Source organism: Cheilinus undulatus, linkage group 18, assembly GCF_018320785.1.
Source record: "Cheilinus undulatus linkage group 18, ASM1832078v1, whole genome shotgun sequence".
Taxonomy (NCBI): Eukaryota; Metazoa; Chordata; class Actinopteri; order Labriformes; family Labridae; genus Cheilinus; species Cheilinus undulatus.
Window position 1 is genome coordinate 42,898,193 of NC_054882.1, and position 17,973 is coordinate 42,916,165.

A 17,973-nucleotide genomic window follows, 5' to 3' on the forward strand; every position below is an offset into this window, starting at 1 on the left:
AAGGTGCCAGAGACGCCCATAATAAAGGTGCCAGAGACGCCCCGCAATAAAGGTGCCAGAGACCCCCCATAATAAAGGTGCCAGAGACCCCCATAATAAAGGTGCCAGAGACCCCCCAAAATAAAGGTGCCAGAGACCCCCATAATAAAGGTGCCAGAGACCCCCATAATAAAGGTGCCAGAGACCCCATAATACAGGTGCCCGAGACGCCCATAATAAAGGTGCCAGAGACGCCCCGCAATAAAGGTGCCAGAGACCCCCAATAATAAAGGTGCCAGAGACCCCCAAAATAAAGGTGCCAGAGCACCCCAAAAATAAAGGTGCCAGAGACCCCCATAATAAGGGTGCCAGAGACCCCCCAAAATAAAGGTGCCAGAGACCCCCCATAATAAAGGTGCCAGAGACCCCCCATAATAAAGGTGCCAGAGACCCCCATAATAAAGGTGCCAGAGACGCCCCGCAATAAAGGTGCCAGAGACCACCCATAATAAAGGTGCCAGAGACCCCCCAAAATAAAGGTGCCAGAGACCCCCCTAATAGAGGTGCCAGAGACCCCATAATAAAGGTGCCAGAGACGCCCCAGAATTAAGGTGCCAGAGACCCCCCAAAATAAAGGTGCCAGAGACCCCCATACTAAAGGTGCCAGAGACCCCCCAAAATAAAGGTGCCAGAGACCCCCATAATAGAGGTGCCAGAGACCCCAAAATAAAGGTGCCAGAGACCCCCCAAAATAAAGGTGCCAGAGACCCCCATAATAAAGGTGCCAGAGACCCCCCATAATAAAGGTGCCAGAGACCAGAGATCCCCCTTAATAAAGGTGCCAGAGACCCCCCATAATAAAGGTGCCAGAGACCAGAGATCCGCCTTAATAAAGGTGCCAGAGACCCCCCATAATAAAGGTGCCAGAGACCAGAGACCCCCCATAATAAAGGTGCCAGAGACCCCCCATAATAAAGGTGCCAGAGACCAGAGATCCCCCTTAATAAAGGTGCCAGAGACCAGAGATCCGCCTTAATAAAGGTGCCAGAGACCAGAGATCCCCCTTAATAAAGGTGCCAGAGACCCCCCATAATAAAGGTGCCAGAGACTGGGGACCTTACTGTACCTCAGGCTGGAGCAGCTGAACCCAACCTTGCACATTCAAGATGATCTGGCACAGATTTACATTTTACAGATTTTTTAAAATTATTTTCCATTTAACAAATTACATGCTTTTATTTTTATATAAATGGTCAAAATGCCCCATATGAAAAAATCTGAAAATAGTGGTTCTAAAACCCCCAGTAGAGATCAACTGACATACACGAGCACAATTATTTTAACCAACCTGAAATAGAGATTATAGATAGAGATGATATATTTCTGTCCTTCCTCAGTTGTGTTGTGTACACTTACCTGTAGATAAGCATTTGGAAAACATTATTGTTGTTATTATTTTTAATTATTTTTATCATTATTACTATTACTATTATTGTTACTAATATTGTTATTATTGTTGTTATGATTATAATCATTATTGTTGTTATTATCATTATTTCTATTATTATTACATAAATACTTGTTGAAGCTGTTAGTTCTATTTTTAGTCTAATTGTATTTAGTTGGAAGAAAACATCAGGATCAGTTCTTTTGGCCAGGTATGCTTCTGTACATTTACTCTGAATGAACGGGGAGTAAACATTAAATACAAAAAACAAATTCAAAAAAAGAGAAAAAAATAAAAATAAAAAATGAAGATTTGGATATAACCAGCTACGGATGGGTTAGTGATTTTTTCCGAAGCATCCTGAAATGTTTAATTTTCCCTGAAAGAGGAGCGTTTTCTATTATATCTAGAATAACATATAATAATGATAATAATGTATGCATCTTACAGAAAGGAAAAACATTTGTATTTTACACATGAACTCTTAAAAAGTCTCCTAAAATAATCAATAAATCAAATTTTCTCACAGCATATCAGTGTGCTGTTGCAGCTCCAGTTTGTTCTTCTAGAATCAAGTCCATCTATAATTACTGAGCTCACTTTTCACATTGAACTGGTGATGAAACACTGAGTTTCTTTAACTGACTTTAACTAACATGAAGCTGAACCAACATTTTCTACCGGCTCTGTGTGTCTATTTTGCTGTTTCAGCATTTTCAGCTTTGAGCATGTTATGTCAACTACGTGACATTATAAAGTATTAAGACCCCCCCCCCCCCCCCAACTCAAAAAAGCTGTGAAACTTGTGACTAAACTGTTATCACATAAACCTGCTTATTTTGATCCTCAAATGTTTGCAGAAATGAACCTTTATATGTGTTTGTCCTGCAGAGACTCATCAGGGTTTAGAGTTGACTTCTAGAAGAGTCTTTGAGGACTGACACTCCTCATTCCTCCTCTAAAGCTGTCTTTGGTCACATGATCAGAGCCTGAGGCTCTTTAAAACTGTCTCTGAGACCGATCTGATCTGAGCAGAGCCAGTCACAGATTTCTGTCATCACTTCACTTTTATTCCTTTATTTCCAGCCAGCATTGTGTTCGATGTTTGCTTGTCTTTTATGGATTTCATTTTGTTTAGATATCCTGAATTCTTTTGAGAAGAAAATTTGATTTAAAAATCCACAAATTAAAAAAAAAAAAAAAACATTTGCAGCTTTTCCCGTCAGATCAGAAGTGAAGGATTTGATCTTCTGAAGGCTAAATGAATAATCAAACTGTTTATTTTGCATCTGCGCGTTATGATTTTGCAGATATCTCATTTTAAGTCTTTATTTTTTGGCTCTGTGCAGATTCCTGCAGAGCAGCATCAGGTTTTAAGCAACTGCATATTTTTTAAAACACATTTTGACTTCTTGAAGTGTCTTTAAGGACTCACTGAAGACGAGAAACAGGCATTATTTATTTTACAGCTGTTTCCTTAAAACACACGTGCCGACAGATTTCTCAGATATTTATCTTTTCTTCCTTTTTTGCAGATAATCCTCAGAATTTCATGTTTTTATAAACACAAACTCTCAAATTGTCTTTAACCCTTGTGCCTTCCTCGAGCATTTTTGGCATTTTTCTGGACTTTTTTTTAAATTATTCGTCAGTTTTACAGCTTGTGGCATATATTTTCACAGGAACTTTTCTTTCTAGTTAAATGTTTGAAATCCAACATGTTTTCCTCTTAAATGTCATTCAGGCTCTCTCAGTGAATTTTCTACCCTCTGGACACCTTCAAGGCCAAAAATGTACATGTACAAAAACCTGCCATTAAATCAGCATACATCAGTATTTTTTTCTACCTTTTTTTCATAAATCTCTTAAACAACTTCAGACCTGCTCAAAACTACCAAACATTCAATAATTTTCAAGATTTTAACCCTTTAAATGCCAGTTTGATTATTTGAAATATTTTATTTTTTACTACAAAAAACACAAAACATGAATTATTTCCCATGAAATTAATAGTGGAAAGACGGGGCTTTGGTGCTGATGAGAGTCTTGGATGGGTCAAAGATCAGCAATAAAACTGAATTCATTGCACTTGTATTTTTTATAATATTTCATAATATAACGGGCAAAAATACAAGAATGTGGTGCATGGTCCTACAACGAGTAAATGGTTGAATCTGGTGGAAAACAGTAAAAATGTCAAATTTCACTAGACTTCTTCACATTGAAATGCTGACATTAAAGAATGCATGATTTTATACTGCAGTGACAGTGAGATTAAAAATCCTGGTTTTAATGGAAGTCAATGGGGGCATTTTAGCCTCCAAGGTGTCAGGAGGGTATTTCTGACATTATGTAAAAAATATTAATGCAATCAAATCAATTTTGTCTCAATCTTTGACCCATCCAAGACTCTCATCACCCCCAAAGCCTCATCTTTCCACTATTTATTATACGGAAAATAATTCAATTTTTCTGTTTTTCAGCAAAAAATATAATATTTCAAATAATCAAACTGGAATTTAAAGGGTTAAAATCTTGAAAATTATTCAATGTTTGTTAGATTTGAGCAGGTCTGAAGTTGTTTAAGAGATTTATAAAAAAAAGGTAGAAAAAAATATTGACGTATGCTGATTTAATGGTAATTTTCTGTGCGTGTACATTTTTGCCTGGAAGGAGTAAAGAGGGTGAATTTGAGGAGAGCATAAAAGGGTTAAGCTCCTCATGTCTCTCCTCAGCGGCTGATTCAAGCCGTTAGTGTGTTTTTAAGGTGTTTGTCTCTTTAAATAGGCTGAAACGTGTCCAAATAATGTGTTCATGTTGTCTAATTATAAATTAATCAATCAGTTATTCAATCAACAAAACATCTGAAAAACTGACACATTTTTCCAAATCTGGCAACTAAAAATATTTAAAACAAAGGCCTGTTATTTATTTTATCTACAAAAAAAACAAAAAAACACATCTGAGATGTTGAGTCTTCAAATATCCTTTAAACTTTTAAAGAAATACCTGGAACAACAGGAAGTTCTATCTGAGCTCTTCTCTGTGGTTATTTCAAAATAAAATAAGAAATGAATGGTTTTATTTTGTGTTTCCTTGTAAATCAGAGGAAAATTTGATCAGATATTTATTCGTTTTTGTTTTATGAATGTGTTTGAAGCATCGCTATTTTAAAGAAAGGCTGAATTAATCATCCAAATGCTTCCTATAGAGCACTGATCATCAACTGGTGGCCCGGGGGCCACGTCAGGCCCCCCAAAGCTTCCTGTCCGGCCCCCAAAAGATCGTTAAATTCAGAAAAGGAGGGAGAGAAGATTTTAAGAGTATCTTTTGGCTTTAAATGTCTGCAGCTGTTAAATACATCCCACAAAAAATAACACTGAAATAGTTTAGAATGACTAACATTTGATCTGTTTTACAGAGAATTACTGTCTTTATTAGTAAGGACTTTAAAAAGGGTTAAGGTTGGCAGAAGTGCTGCAAAAATGACCAGATAAAGAGGTGAAAAGAGGTTAAAATGTGGCCAAAAAATGGTAAAAGAGGAAAAAAGGCACAAAAGGTATCAAAAATTGTTACAATTGACAAAAAAGTAGTGCAAGAAAGTGATGAAAAGGGGTTAAAAAGTGGCAAAACTTGGATAAAAGAATGTCACAAATGGGGTTCAAATGCAGGAAAAGTGGTTTAGAGGGGGTTAAAATCTTTCAAAATTGGGTTAAAGAGGCAAAAGTATCAACAATGGGTTTAAAGTAGGAAAAATTGGTTTTAAAGTTGCAAAAACGTAATGAAAAGGGGTTAAAAGGTGGCAAAAATTGATCGGAGTGTCACAAAGGGGATAAAACATGTAGGAAAATGGGTTTGAATGGGGTTAAAATCTTTCAAAAGTTGTGTTAAAGAGGCAAAGGGAGGCAAAAAGTGTTAAAAGTGTCAAAAACTGGTTAATGAACTGGGGAGGGCCCATCTCTGTGATTTCAGGGGTCCGGCCTATTCTGTGTCAGGCCCGTCTGCCTGTGGCCTGCTGTTATAGATAACAGGGGTAGATCTCTCTGCTAATGACTAGAATAATATAAAACATTTCTTTATTTCTGAGAGTTTGAAAGTCCTCAGAGTTTCTGTTGAGACCAAATCCGGCCCTGTGCAGATGAACTTGATGACTCCTGCTATAGAGGAATTTATTTTATTTTAGCATCTCTTCTATTTCCTACGTCTCCCTCTCAAGTCCACGCGCGCGCCTGTCGAACGTCGTGGGGCGCATGCGTGCTGTCACATCAGACAGAGGTGTGTTACGTCAGAGCAGCAGGAGAAACAGAGACAGCAGACAGCGTGTTTTCAGCTTTCTTTAGTATTTTAATGTTTATAATTCGTCCTTTTACGTATGTTTTTTTTAATTTCCTGTCAAATAAAATGACGTCATCGTAGCTGTGTACAACTGTGCCTCTGCTCATGACACCATGAATTATGGGTAACGCTTATAGGCTCATTCTGAGTCCCGTTACACGGACAATGACAATATTTAACAGCGACCACTGTGACAGAGAACATCATCTACAGACAGGAGGCCGCTCTGTGGAGCTTCACCAACTTAAATAACAATATAAATAAGGCAGAAACACGGGAAAGCATTCAGAACAGGCAGGTATGTACAAGTGTGCAACATGGAAACACGGTCTTCATCACAGTCCTCTCTCATTTCTGTACAGGTGGGGACCCACGTGAGCGTGACGTCATCAGCTGTCTGAGTCCACGTCGCTCTTGGTCTGCAGCTCGCTCTTCTCCTCGGAGCTTTTGGCCCCTTTGTTCCATTTCTGGGAGTTTTCAGACTCCTCTGATGAAGAGCGTTTCTGCCTCCTCCACTTGGCGCGTCTGTTTTTGAACCAAACCTACGTGAGCAATAAAAACACAAATAAAGATTTAATACGGTGGCCGAGAGGGTTTGACTTTGGATTTATTCGCTACAAGGTGGCAGCGCGAGGGGGTTTTATTTTCTCGCGTTGTTTTACGGAAATGTTCCACCTGAGAGTTGAACTTCCGGAACAGTGACGATGTCAGCTGACGCTCGTGTAGCGACTGTGTGGAGAGGATTGGCTCTCAGTAGTGAGTAACCCTAACCCTACCGCTAACCTTTAACACCCACGTCAGCTGAAGTTCCGCTTCCTGTGACCCTAACTGTGGTTTTAAACTCGCTGTGATCATTTTAATATTCGTACAAAATATCTGATTAATCCACACATTCAGAGATGGACTGGTTGGTGAAATAAGAATTTCATTAAAACCACAAACTAAATACAGAAATGTTCCAGCTCCGACACATCTTCAGCTTTAATGACTTATTACTCTGTGAAATGTGTGATATGAAGATAAAGCTAGCTAAATCTTCTGGTGCAGGGGTGTCAAACTCTCTCCCAGAGGGGGCCGGATTCTGAATTAAGGTCTGACCTGAGGGCCTAACAGGGTCACCTTTAACCAAACTGTCAGCCTCATTTTTCACTAGTAATAAATTATGGGGAAAAAGTTACCAATGATGATAAATGATTTTGGGATTTAAAAAGTCAAATGATTAGTCAGAATGCTCAGAATCTAAGATAGAAAGTCAAACTTATTTTTCCAAAGGTCAAAACACAAAATAAGATGTTAAAAAAAATGCTTTTAATAGGCAAATATATAGAAAAGAAAATCACAATCATGTTTTTAAGGCAAAAATATGGCTTAAGAATGAAAATGGTGCACCTGAAAGGTCAAAATAGGACATCAAGGTCAAAATAATCAATTGAAAACTTCGAACTATTGGATAAAAAGTCAAACTAATCAATTGAAAAGGTCAAAATTTGAGATAAAAACATGAAAATTATCAATTGACAGTTTAAAATATGAGATAAGTCAAAATTATAAGTTGAAAAGGTCAAAATATGAAATAAAAGTCCAAATAATTTATTGAAGTCATAATTGTGCAATGCAAAATTGAAAATTTGAAATGAAAGCACAAATAAATTTTCCCGTTTCTTTTGATCTTGTTATTTTAACTCTTTATTTATTTATTTATTTTACATTTTTAGGACTTGAGGATATCTGATAGGTTAAGTTTACATTTTTATTCTGCAGTGAATCTGCAGAGCTCGTGTTTTCGGGCCAGTTATGATAAGAATATTATATAAACTTGCGGGTCGGGTATAACTGTACCACGGGCCCGATTTGGCCCCCGGGCCTTGAGTTTGACATCCCTGTTCTAGTGCAGTGGTTCTCTACTGGTGGTTCTGGGACCAAAAGTGGGTCACAGAGCTGTTTTCAGTGTCTGTGATGAAGTTCTGCAGTCCTTAGTGGACATGCTTTTTATTTGACTCTGTTATATCCTGACTCTTGGCCAATTCAAATGTTTTCTCTATATTTTGTCTCATTTTCTTGCAGAAAAAAATCAACTTTCCCCGTGAAAATAAGGTAAGATCTCTGGAAATCAGCAAAAAATTGCCTGTAATTATGGGGAAATGGGTGCAAAACATGTTAGTTTCCTCCTGTCTCTTTTTTTTTTTACACTTCTTTTTTCCATCTGAGATCCAAACTGCATCATTTTTCATTAAACAAACAGTTTTTAGTTCAGTCATTTAGACAGCGGTGGTCCTGAGCGAGACTAGGTTAGAACCTCAGTACCAGTGTGTTTTCTGGGAACACTGATATCCCATCTCAGGTCTAACAGATGTTTACATGCATAGCTTTAATGATCTGGATTAGCATCTCATGGCTCTTCTCTCACAGAAGGCCCCCTGAAGTCTTGTCCGTATGTCAGTCAGAGTTCTACGGGGGTCGGGAATAAGGTGAATAGTGTCTCCTCTGAATAGGGGAGACTGGGGGAAGGCTGAACACTGGTTCACATTTTCCTTCATAAATCTCTTTAAAATGCACTCCTCTTCATCTTTTAACTGTTCCTACTGGGGATGGAAAATTAATCGCAAATTAGATTAAATCGCAATATGACCTGCTGCAATGTTTAAATCACAGAAGGTGCAATATTTCTTTAACCTGAAATTTGTGTCAAAATACCAGTTTTAACCTTTTTGCAGCAGCAGCAGCAGCAGCAGACGTTATACATTATATATGCAATCATTCTAGTCGTGCATTTTAGGAATAGTCTCCAAAAAATGCTATTTTTCTTCATTTTTGTATGTTTTACTTGTTAAATATGAGAATTATATAAAAAATATCATTCCCTTATATGCAACATTTCATATCCACTTTGCAGAATGAGTCAAAATTATGACAATTAATTATTTTGAAAATTGTTCGGCCCTAGTTTGATCTAATATTGTGTTTGTTACGGTTTAGAATGAATTATTGCTTGTTTTTGTTGGAAAATGCATGAGGTGAGGATCTTAAGAAATAATAGCATATTAAATCGCAAATGCAATATTGGGTAAAAAAAATTGCAATGCAATTATTTTCTCAAATCATTCCGCCCTAATTCTTACTCCATACCAGGGTGGGAAACTGGCGGTCTGGAGGCCACGTGCGGCCCCCTCCTCACAAACTGCGGCCCTCGAGTCAGTTTTGCATATTCAGAAAGTTGTTAACTTGAGGAAAATGTGACAAAAATCTGCCGTGACAACTTTAAAAAAATGAAGAAATTTAAAGCGAATATTTGATAGCTGGTGTTAATCAATTTGCAACAAATTCCAGCTATAATTGGCTGTAATTTTGTCTTTATAACTCTATTTTTGAAGCTTTACTAAATGCATTTGAAAAAAAACTGAAATGTAACTAAAATACACAAAAACACCTTAGAAATATTCTGTTCATTGCACTGAGAGAGTAGCCTACATCAGCTTTAGTTCTCTGTTTACCTCATCAAATGAAGCATTACTGTGACATTTGAGTTTAAAAATACAAATATTGGTAATATAATTGTGATTAAGCATCTATTTTTGTTCCTTTTGTTAAATTAACAGTCTGATTAAGGATGTACTGACCCTTTGGCTGTTAGAATAAAATGAATGTGGTCCTGCTGTTTGCCTTGGTGGCTTCACTATAAGGTATGACGAGGTTTTAAGGCCACACTAATACAATTAAAAATAAAGAGAAACCATGAATTTAAAAAAAGTCACATTTTTAATAACAAACTTGATTTTTTTTTTTGTTAAAGCTCTAAATTCACAAGAAATGAGATAAAGAATTTATTCATTTAAAAAGTTGTAAATCTGTAAAAAAATTAGAGTTGAAATTTCTTTGTTTTAAAACTATAAACAGTAAAAAATATAAAGTGATATTTTTACAACATTTAAAGTTTTAGATTTAAAGAGAAACCAAAATGAAAATAGTGGTTGGGAGACAGAAAAGTCCAGATATTCATGATAATGAGATTATTATTATTTAGTACACACGCCTTCATCGGGTCTCATCTTCTTCACTCAGTCAGCTTTTTCACTTTATAATCTCAAGGTTCTACGTTTGGTTCTTGCACATTTACAACTATTAAAGTCTAAAAAAATCTCATAAATTAGCAGATCCTCTTTAATGTGTATTTAATATTAAAAGACTGGCCCTAATACAGCGTCTTAATGTGGCGTTTTAGTCCTTAAAGACTGATATTAGTCCCTTCTCCATTCAGCTGAAGCTTCTCCTCTCAGGTGTCAGAGCTGGAGAACCAGCAGGGACAAATCTAGGGCTAAACTGCTACACAGGATACTGGTGCTGTATTAATCTCAGTGTTTTTGTAGAAGAATGACCAATCATTATCACAACACCATAAATATAAAGTTTAATATGATTCCAGTTAACGTCTTACTCAGACCATGTTGGGAATGTTTTATAATGATCAGAAACTGCACACAAACTCATTTCCCCCTTTATTATGAGATTAATCAAATTGATCAAATCTCCATTATTTTACTGATCAGTGTTATCAAAGATTACTTAATCACTTCATGACCTTCAATAATTTTTGATAAATACCAACAATAGATTACCAATATCTTAAAAACATAATATATTACCCAGCCCTATCTATATGACTGTTCAGAAGCTCCAGGGAGTCCTGAACGATAAAACCACCCGTGGGTAACAGCAGGTGAACATGAAGAACACGCCACAATATTAAAGCACTGGTGGAATTACTCTGAACAATGGTCAAATAAACATTTTCTACTTTTTTTTTTAATTTTATTTAGTTTTTTTTGTTTAAATTTATTTTATTGAAACATTTTTGTGCTTGATGATTAAGACATGTATTTTTGAATGTGAATGGAGGAATTAAATAGCATCAATTTACATTTTCGTTATCCAGTAAAGTCCCTGTGGAGGACCCCCAGTTGCAATAAACAAGGTCCAGACCCCTCACAAAAAAAACCCATAATGTCTTCATATCAATTTAATGGTTAGGTAGAGCCCTATAGACACTGAAACAGTGACTTACTTGTTTACTTGTTAGTAAAATAAATATAAATGTCTGATAAGCGTCAGAAGAACGGATATATCACCAAGAGTAAGCATCTTTTTTCTAATATATTTTTGGGGCAATTTATTCCCAGAGGACAGTGGATAGAGTATAAAACAGGGATGAGAGAGTGGGAGTGGAACACGGGGAAAGGAGCCATAGGCCGGACTTGAACCAGGGCCGCCTGCGTACATGAGGCACACCTTAACCGCCAGGCCATCTGGGCCTCGTAAGCATCTATTTTTATCTTTCCAAATTCCACCTGTCCTAAAGACATGTTCCATTACTAGGAGGTGCTGAGTCTGAGTTCTGGTGCTCTTCTAGACTGGCCTGCATGCAGAAGGAAAGGATGGAATGTTTTATAAGCTTAGATGGCATCTTCTTTCCAAAGCCTATGAGATGACATCATCTTCAAAGGCATGGATGGAATATTTAATTAAAGCTTTACATGATGACATCATCCTCAAAGGCATGGATGGAATATTTAATTAAAACTTTACATGATGACATCATCTTCAAAGGCATGGATGGAATATTTAATTAAAACTTTACATGATGACATCATCTTCAAAGGCATGGATGGAATATTTAATTAAAACTTTACATGATGACATCATCTTCAAAGGCATGGATGGAATATTTAATTAAAACTTTACATGATGACATCATCTTCAAAGGCATGGATGGAATATTTAATCAAAACTTTACATGATGATATCATCTTCAAAGGCATGGATGGATCATTTAATTAAAAATTTACATGATGACATCATCTTCAAAGGCATAGATGGAATATTTAATTTAACTTTAAATGATGACATCATCCTCAAAGGCACGGATGGACTATTTGGTATTTTCTAAAGGATGACATCATCTTCAAAGGTATAGAGGATGGAGTGTTGGTGAAGCTGGGGATGTTGGGGGGCTTTTTTCCCTCCATTTTTGCCAAATATAGACCATAGTTGGCAGTTCAACCCACTTTGCCAAAAGTTGCCAACAACAGTCAACAAAAGGGATAGATGCTTCAGATTTTGTTGCTGTTGTTGTTTTCAGCACTGTGATTTGTTTTAGATAAATAAATGGGGCCTTGAGGTTCTTCAGTGTCTTAAATGGTTCTTGTCATTTTAAGACTCTGGTAAATTTTGCTTGCCCCACTGGCAGACTTTGTAGTTATTTAAAGAAATACATTCTTTATTCATGGCTTTTTTAAAATCTTAAAATAACCTTTATCTGGGATTTTCAGGCGAACCAGCTTCAAGTGTAATTATTCATTTTCATCTGAAATAAGGCGTCCTTGTCCTTGATTATGCGGGACAATTCAACCCAGAACAGCCTCAATGTACAAACACCTGTACTAAAGAACAACAGCTCAACAAATTTGTATTTTTATGTACACTTTGGGTCTCTGCAGGAAAAGACATCAAGACTGAGGCAGAAAAAAAACATTTGTGGTGTTTTTACTGCTACCAAATCAAATACAAAACAAAAAAGAGCGCTGATGAGTAAAGCTGCGAGGACCAGGATGTTTTGAGTGACTTGCTGCCCCAAAAGCAAAGACCAAAATCAGACTCTATCTGATCCAACTTAAAGCAATCATAGTAGGTAAACGATCTATTCAGAGGCATCACATTCCCAAATGTGAGCGCTCAGCTCTGGTATGAGGACGACTCTCCTGGTTTCATCATTTTAGCGTGTGGTGCTGAGGTCTGAAATAAACAATGTTCACTCACCATCGGTGCCGTATCAAAAATCAGGATGTATTAATGAATGGATGTTATTTTAACACACAGTAATCCACACATTCACAGTTACTAGCTTTATTGCAGACAGCTCTGTAAGGGTCCTGGGGTCGTCTGCAGGGACCTCTTCTCTGATTTGAGGCTATTTTATGCACCCTCTGGATCTTAATTACATTTTCAGTACTTATCTGAATAATTTTAGACGTGTTCCTCACATTTGATGCACACCTATGGTGACTATATCCTGAAGGGGCCCAGGCCGTCGTCTGTGCCTAATAGTTAAACCAAATGTGTGGCTTCTTTATGCAATCATTAATGGAAAATAAAACAATATGATTAATCATATTTATTCTAAGATTTCCTACATTTAAATTTCACCTTCTTTTTTTTTTTTTTTTTTACTTTATTTTCTGCTTTTTTTAAGTGTTGCAAAAACAGAGGTGTCTGGGCTGCTTGGAGACATTTTTGAATATTCATTTTTGCATTAAGTCACTTTGTCATCTTTTTATTCTCGTTGTGCCTCAGAATCAGAATTTGGTCAAAGTCCTTTAGATATTTTTGAATGAATTCTGGGCAATAATTTTATGCTAGATTTTTTTTTTCCTTTTTTATTTTAAATATGTATTTTACAAAGCCACTGAAGTATCAGAGATGAATAATTCATCTAGAAATAATTCACTTGAATAATAAAATATGAAATAAATCCGGTACATTTACCTCGGAAAAATATTAAACCGTAAACATTTTTATCACACATGATCGAAACCGTCATGAAATGTTTTCAGGATTGAAATGTTATTATTAATCCCAAATTCACCTAAATCTCACATTTCAAATTCTGTTTTTTCTCCCCTGACGGAGGAAACGGTATCAAAGAACAAAAATCCCTCCATAGATGATTTTTCTCTGCTGTAAATCATTTTAAAAATATAAAGTTACGTAAAGCGACGACGTTAATGAAAACAACCAATCAGAAGAGAAAACAAGAGCAAGAAAAAAAGAGACAAGAGTCCCTACTGACCTCGACCTTCTCCTCTCGGAGGTGGACCTTACGGGCCAGCTGCTCCCTCGTCCCCACATCCGGGTACTTGGTCTCCTGGAAGAGGCCCTCCAGAGCCTCCAGCTGCTCGTCCGTGAAGATGGTGCGGTGCCTCCGCTTCCTGCGGCAGTGCAGCTGGTTGAGGAGCTGCAGCTCGGTGCGCGACAGGCTGCTCATGTTCATGTAGGACATCATCTGGTGAGGGACCGGGGACAGCAGCACCGAGCTCGCGCTGTCGTAACCTGCGGAGAGGCATCATCACACACCGTCAGACTGAAACTCAGACTCCGCTTGTTTACAGCTGGAGCAGCAGAGGTGATGGCGGACGCGTCCAGCTCGTGCGTAAAAATAACTCTGACTCAGTTTGATCCGGACTTTGAAGAGACGTGGACCCCCTAAATCCTGACCAGCAGCCCCGGGATCCTCAGTCCACTGACCTCCGTGGAGCTGGCGTCACATCTGAATATTTAGAAGAGTCTGAGATGTCCGGATTTGTTTTAGATTTCCGCGCGTAAATCAACAATTTACCGCTTCAGACACAAGAAAAAAAGTCTCAACATTTTTGTCTTGATTATTTTTTCTATGACAGCAGGCAAATAAAAAACTCTCAATATTACAGGAAAGCTTAATCAGACAAATAAACGTTTACTTGATAAATGGATCCGCTGCTGAGTCTCTAAAATGTTTGACTAGTTTTCCCTCTGCTCAGGACCTTTAAATAATTCCCTCTAATTTATGGAAGGGGATCATTCAAATGTTTACAGGTCAGACATGGACAGCTGAGTTATTCATTCATTTAGAAAAAAGAACTTTACAATCTTTGGACTGATTCCTGCTGCAGCTCATCTTTGCGGCTGCAGGAGTGAAGCAGCTTTTTTTAATGATTGCAACAGGAATAAATTTGCTGTTTTTCTCCCTGCTGAACATTTTAAGACTTTGAGGAGAACATTCAGGGTTTCACTAGATTTGATTTGGCGTAAAAACGAGGCTGAGAGCATCGAATAAAGCCAAACAGCCACCGACACTGGCTCATTTTTCTGAAACCGGCAACAAACGGCTTCAACAGTCTCGCGCTGACCTCTGCAGATATGCATCCATACATCCATGTCAACATGTGCAGTCAGTCTCTGTGCGTCAATTTTCCGTTTTTCATTCGTGCGTAAAATAATTTGATGCTTCACTCCTGAGATCTGAAAGTCTTGGCGTGCGGCCTTCAAGATCACATTTCCTCATAAAAATATCAACAAAAAACTCAAATCTCAAGGTTAACGGAAACTTGAATCCTGGCAGGTATTTTCTAGATCAATCAATAAGCCTGGTCTCATGAGACCAGCTGGGTCAAACAACGCCAGGTCCAGGTCGGACGTGGATCCTGCTGCAGTATCAGATGTCAGTTTCCTCACATTTAAAGCAGCCTGGAGCTTTGACACTTTCTGGTCGTGTTTAGAAGATGATCTGTCACATCCTACAGTGAATCTGTGTGCGCATGTGCCAGTTTTATTTTTGTGCGTAAAACAATTTAGTGCCCGACAGATGAGACATTTTTATTCATCATGGAGTAGAGACTGATGTCTGACTAGAACCTGTGACCTCCTTTTAAAACGCAGCACCTCTGCAGTTCTCACAGTTTAAACCAGCCGTAGATTTATCAGGACACTTTTTATTCTCCAAATGGAACGTTTCATTCGCTTCGCTCTAAATTTGCAACATTTCTCCATATTTCCACCTGTCGGAGTGAATATTTAAATGATGTCAGGCTCAAAGACAGAAGCCTGTTATCCCAGAGATCTAACCCCTCATCACCAATGAACCAAAAACAGGAGAGTATTTTTAATCCGTCTAAACCGGATCCTGCTTCATGCCGACATCTATGAACGACCGGTTTAGTGTTTGACACCTGACACATATTTTTGGAAACAGTGTGTCTTTGCGTAAATGTTGTTTTTCTGCAGTAGAACCTTGTGCGTAATTTTTAATTTCGTGCGTAAAACAATTTACTGCCTAAAATATAAGATGAGACATTTTTATTCACCATGGAGTAGAGACTGATGTCTAACTAAAACCTCTGACCTCTTTTTAAAACGCAGCACCTCTGCAGTTCTCACAGTTTAAACCAGCCGGAGGATTTATCAGGACACTTTTTATGCTCCAAATGGAACGTTTCATTCGCTTCGCTCTAAATTTGAAATATTCATCCATGTAAATGAATATTTAAATCCTGTCAGGCTCAAAGCATTACTGTTACCCTAAAGATCCAAACCCCCATCACAGATGAACCAGAAACAGGAGTGTATTTCTCATCTCTGTCTAAAACCGGATCCTGCTTCATTCTATGCAGGAGTGTTTCAGTCTCTGACACCTCACAGATATTTTTAAATAGTTTGTCTTTGCGTAAATGTTGAATTTCTGCAGTTTAACCTCGTGCGTAATTTTTAATTTCGTGCGTAAAACAATTTGTTCTTTTACGCGTGAGGGAACCTCGAAGCATTTCAGTGTTTGAGCAAATTTAACCAAAAAAAATGAACATTTCTAATTTTAAGACCAGAGACACTTCACTGAAAAACAGGAATAATAAAATTATTAGATCATAGAAAGTGTTTTGGAGTTTTTCTCCCCAAAATAAAAGGAACGCAAATCCTGAAATCAGACCGGATACAGAACAAACCCACTCTGGGCTGGAGCTCGGCTCCCTGCTCTTCCTCTAATGTGAGCTTTAACTTTAAAAACCGTTGATTTTCTAAGGCTCCGTTTCTATTTCTACGTCAAACATCCGGTCACAGCGGGGGTCTGTGGGTCCTACCTGGCGGGATGCAGGGGCACTGCTGCGGGCTGAGGCCGGGCACAGAGCCGCAGCACGGCGGGGCTCCTCCGTAGTAGTAGCCGTTATATCCGATCCTGGTCCCGTTCACGGACTGAATCCCGGGAGGAGAGGGCCCGCATGTGGCCGAGTAGAGTCCGTTGTATTCGGTGTAGAGAGAGTCGGAGAGGCCGGCGGACAGGAGCACGGGGCCGCTCCGGTGCAGCAGCAGGGGCTCCTTACAGCTCGGTCTGCCCGACAGGATGCTGTCGATGCTGAACATCCCCGCGGGCATCACGGGGACCGGAGAGGAGGATCACGGGGACCGGAGAGGAGGACCGCGGGGACCGGAGAGGAGGACCACGGGGACCGGAGAGGAGGATCACGGGGACCGGAGAGGAGGACCGCGGGGACCGGAGAGGAGGACCACGGGGACCGGAGAGGAGGATCACGGGGACCGGAGAGGAGGATCACGGGGACCGGAGAGGAGGATCACGGGGACCGGAGAGGCAGAGCCGTTGAAGTTGGGGCGGAGAGGGAGGACTCTGTAAAGTTTCTCGGTGTGAAATGAAAAAACTTCCCGTGGGTGCAGGAAAACCTCCGCGTTTCTCTAAATCTGCGTCACGCTCATTCTGGCGCTGTCTGTCTCTCGTGGACGTGGACTGGCCGCTGACTGGCTGTTTGAGGGGACCAGTGAGGAGCGGGGCCGCTTTTATAGCCCGGTGACGTCACGCGGGCCCAGATGTGTGTATTGAGAATTAATTGAATTAAGATAATCCGCTCTGTTTGCAGACTTTAGGAAAGTCCGCTGCTGGGGCACAGAGTAATCCGATTATTTCCTTGTCAGTGAAGGCATCATGGAGTTCGGCTCTTTATCGATCACATTTGATCGATTAGTTGGTTTTCATCATGTTTCTGTTGTTTCTTCTGTATTTTCCTCTCCAGGTCTCAGCTGAAGCGGCTGATTTTTTTGTTTTGTTTGATTTTTGGATTTCAAAAATCTTTAAATATTTTTTTATAAAATAAAAATCAGATCAGCGGATTAACTGTGAATTTTTGTCTCTCTGGTTTTTCGGTCTTTTCTGCCCCTCTGATCATAAGATTACTGAAATCTTCCAAATCTGAAGGCCTTCAGACCGGATGTGACCACAAACATCGGAATAAAGGTCAAAGATCAAACTCCTCACAGTCAGGGTTAGATTAACCCTTTCCTGTTCTCCATCGTGGATTATTTCTGTTCTCTGGTTCTTTTTCAGTTTTGGGGTCTTTGTGCGTGAAATTCCGTTTTTCTTTGATCTTTGCGCATCAGCAGAATTTCTTTATCATTTCCTGTTTTAACAAACTGGTGAAGTCATCGCGAGATTCGTTAGATAAAAACGTTTGTGTTGAACGGTTTAATGATGCTGATTGGTACTGATGCTGCAGCATCGCCCTGCTGCGTAAATATGAGCATCCATGTTTGCCTTCATTCAGTTTTTCATTTCTACTCTGAATGTTTTTCTCTCTTTAAGCCTCCGAGGTTTCTGCTGCACATTTCTACAAGAACAGAAGAGGAAA

At 38.8% G+C, this 17,973-nt stretch overlaps 1 protein-coding gene and 1 long non-coding RNA gene across 2 annotated transcripts in view; one reads left to right on the top strand and one right to left on the bottom strand.

Annotated features, from left to right (window-relative positions):
- Nucleotides 1-5,776: 5,776 nt before the first annotated feature.
- Nucleotides 5,777-16,743, bottom strand: gsc (goosecoid). The gene is made up of 3 exons (XM_041813195.1): nucleotides 16,420-16,743; nucleotides 13,602-13,861; nucleotides 5,777-6,303 (listed from the first exon to the last, which is right to left on the bottom strand). Exons 1-3 carry the CDS (start codon nucleotides 16,709-16,711, stop codon nucleotides 6,151-6,153), a joined length of 705 nt encoding a protein of 234 aa, XP_041669129.1. The 5' UTR covers nucleotides 16,712-16,743; the 3' UTR covers nucleotides 5,777-6,150.
- Nucleotides 6,299-17,973, top strand: part of LOC121526545 — a 14,701-nt gene continuing 3,026 nt past the window's right edge. Inside the window, exons 1-2 of the long non-coding RNA XR_005993326.1 lie at nucleotides 6,299-6,517; nucleotides 7,826-7,855. This is a non-coding gene — a long non-coding RNA (uncharacterized LOC121526545). The remainder of the gene's footprint in view (nucleotides 6,518-7,825; nucleotides 7,856-17,973) is intronic.

Coding starts and splice junctions, on each gene's coding strand:
- gsc (XM_041813195.1), bottom strand. CDS start 16,711: ATGCCCGCGGGGATGTTCAGCATCGACAGCATCCTGTCGGGCAGACCG. Junction 13,862..16,419: donor GTGCCCCTGCATCCCGCCAG/GTAGGACCCACA, acceptor GCCTCTCCGCAG/GTTACGACAGCGCGAGCTCG. Junction 6,304..13,601: donor TCCGAGAGGAGAAGGTCGAG/GTCAGTAGGGAC, acceptor TTGCTCACGTAG/GTTTGGTTCAAAAACAGACG.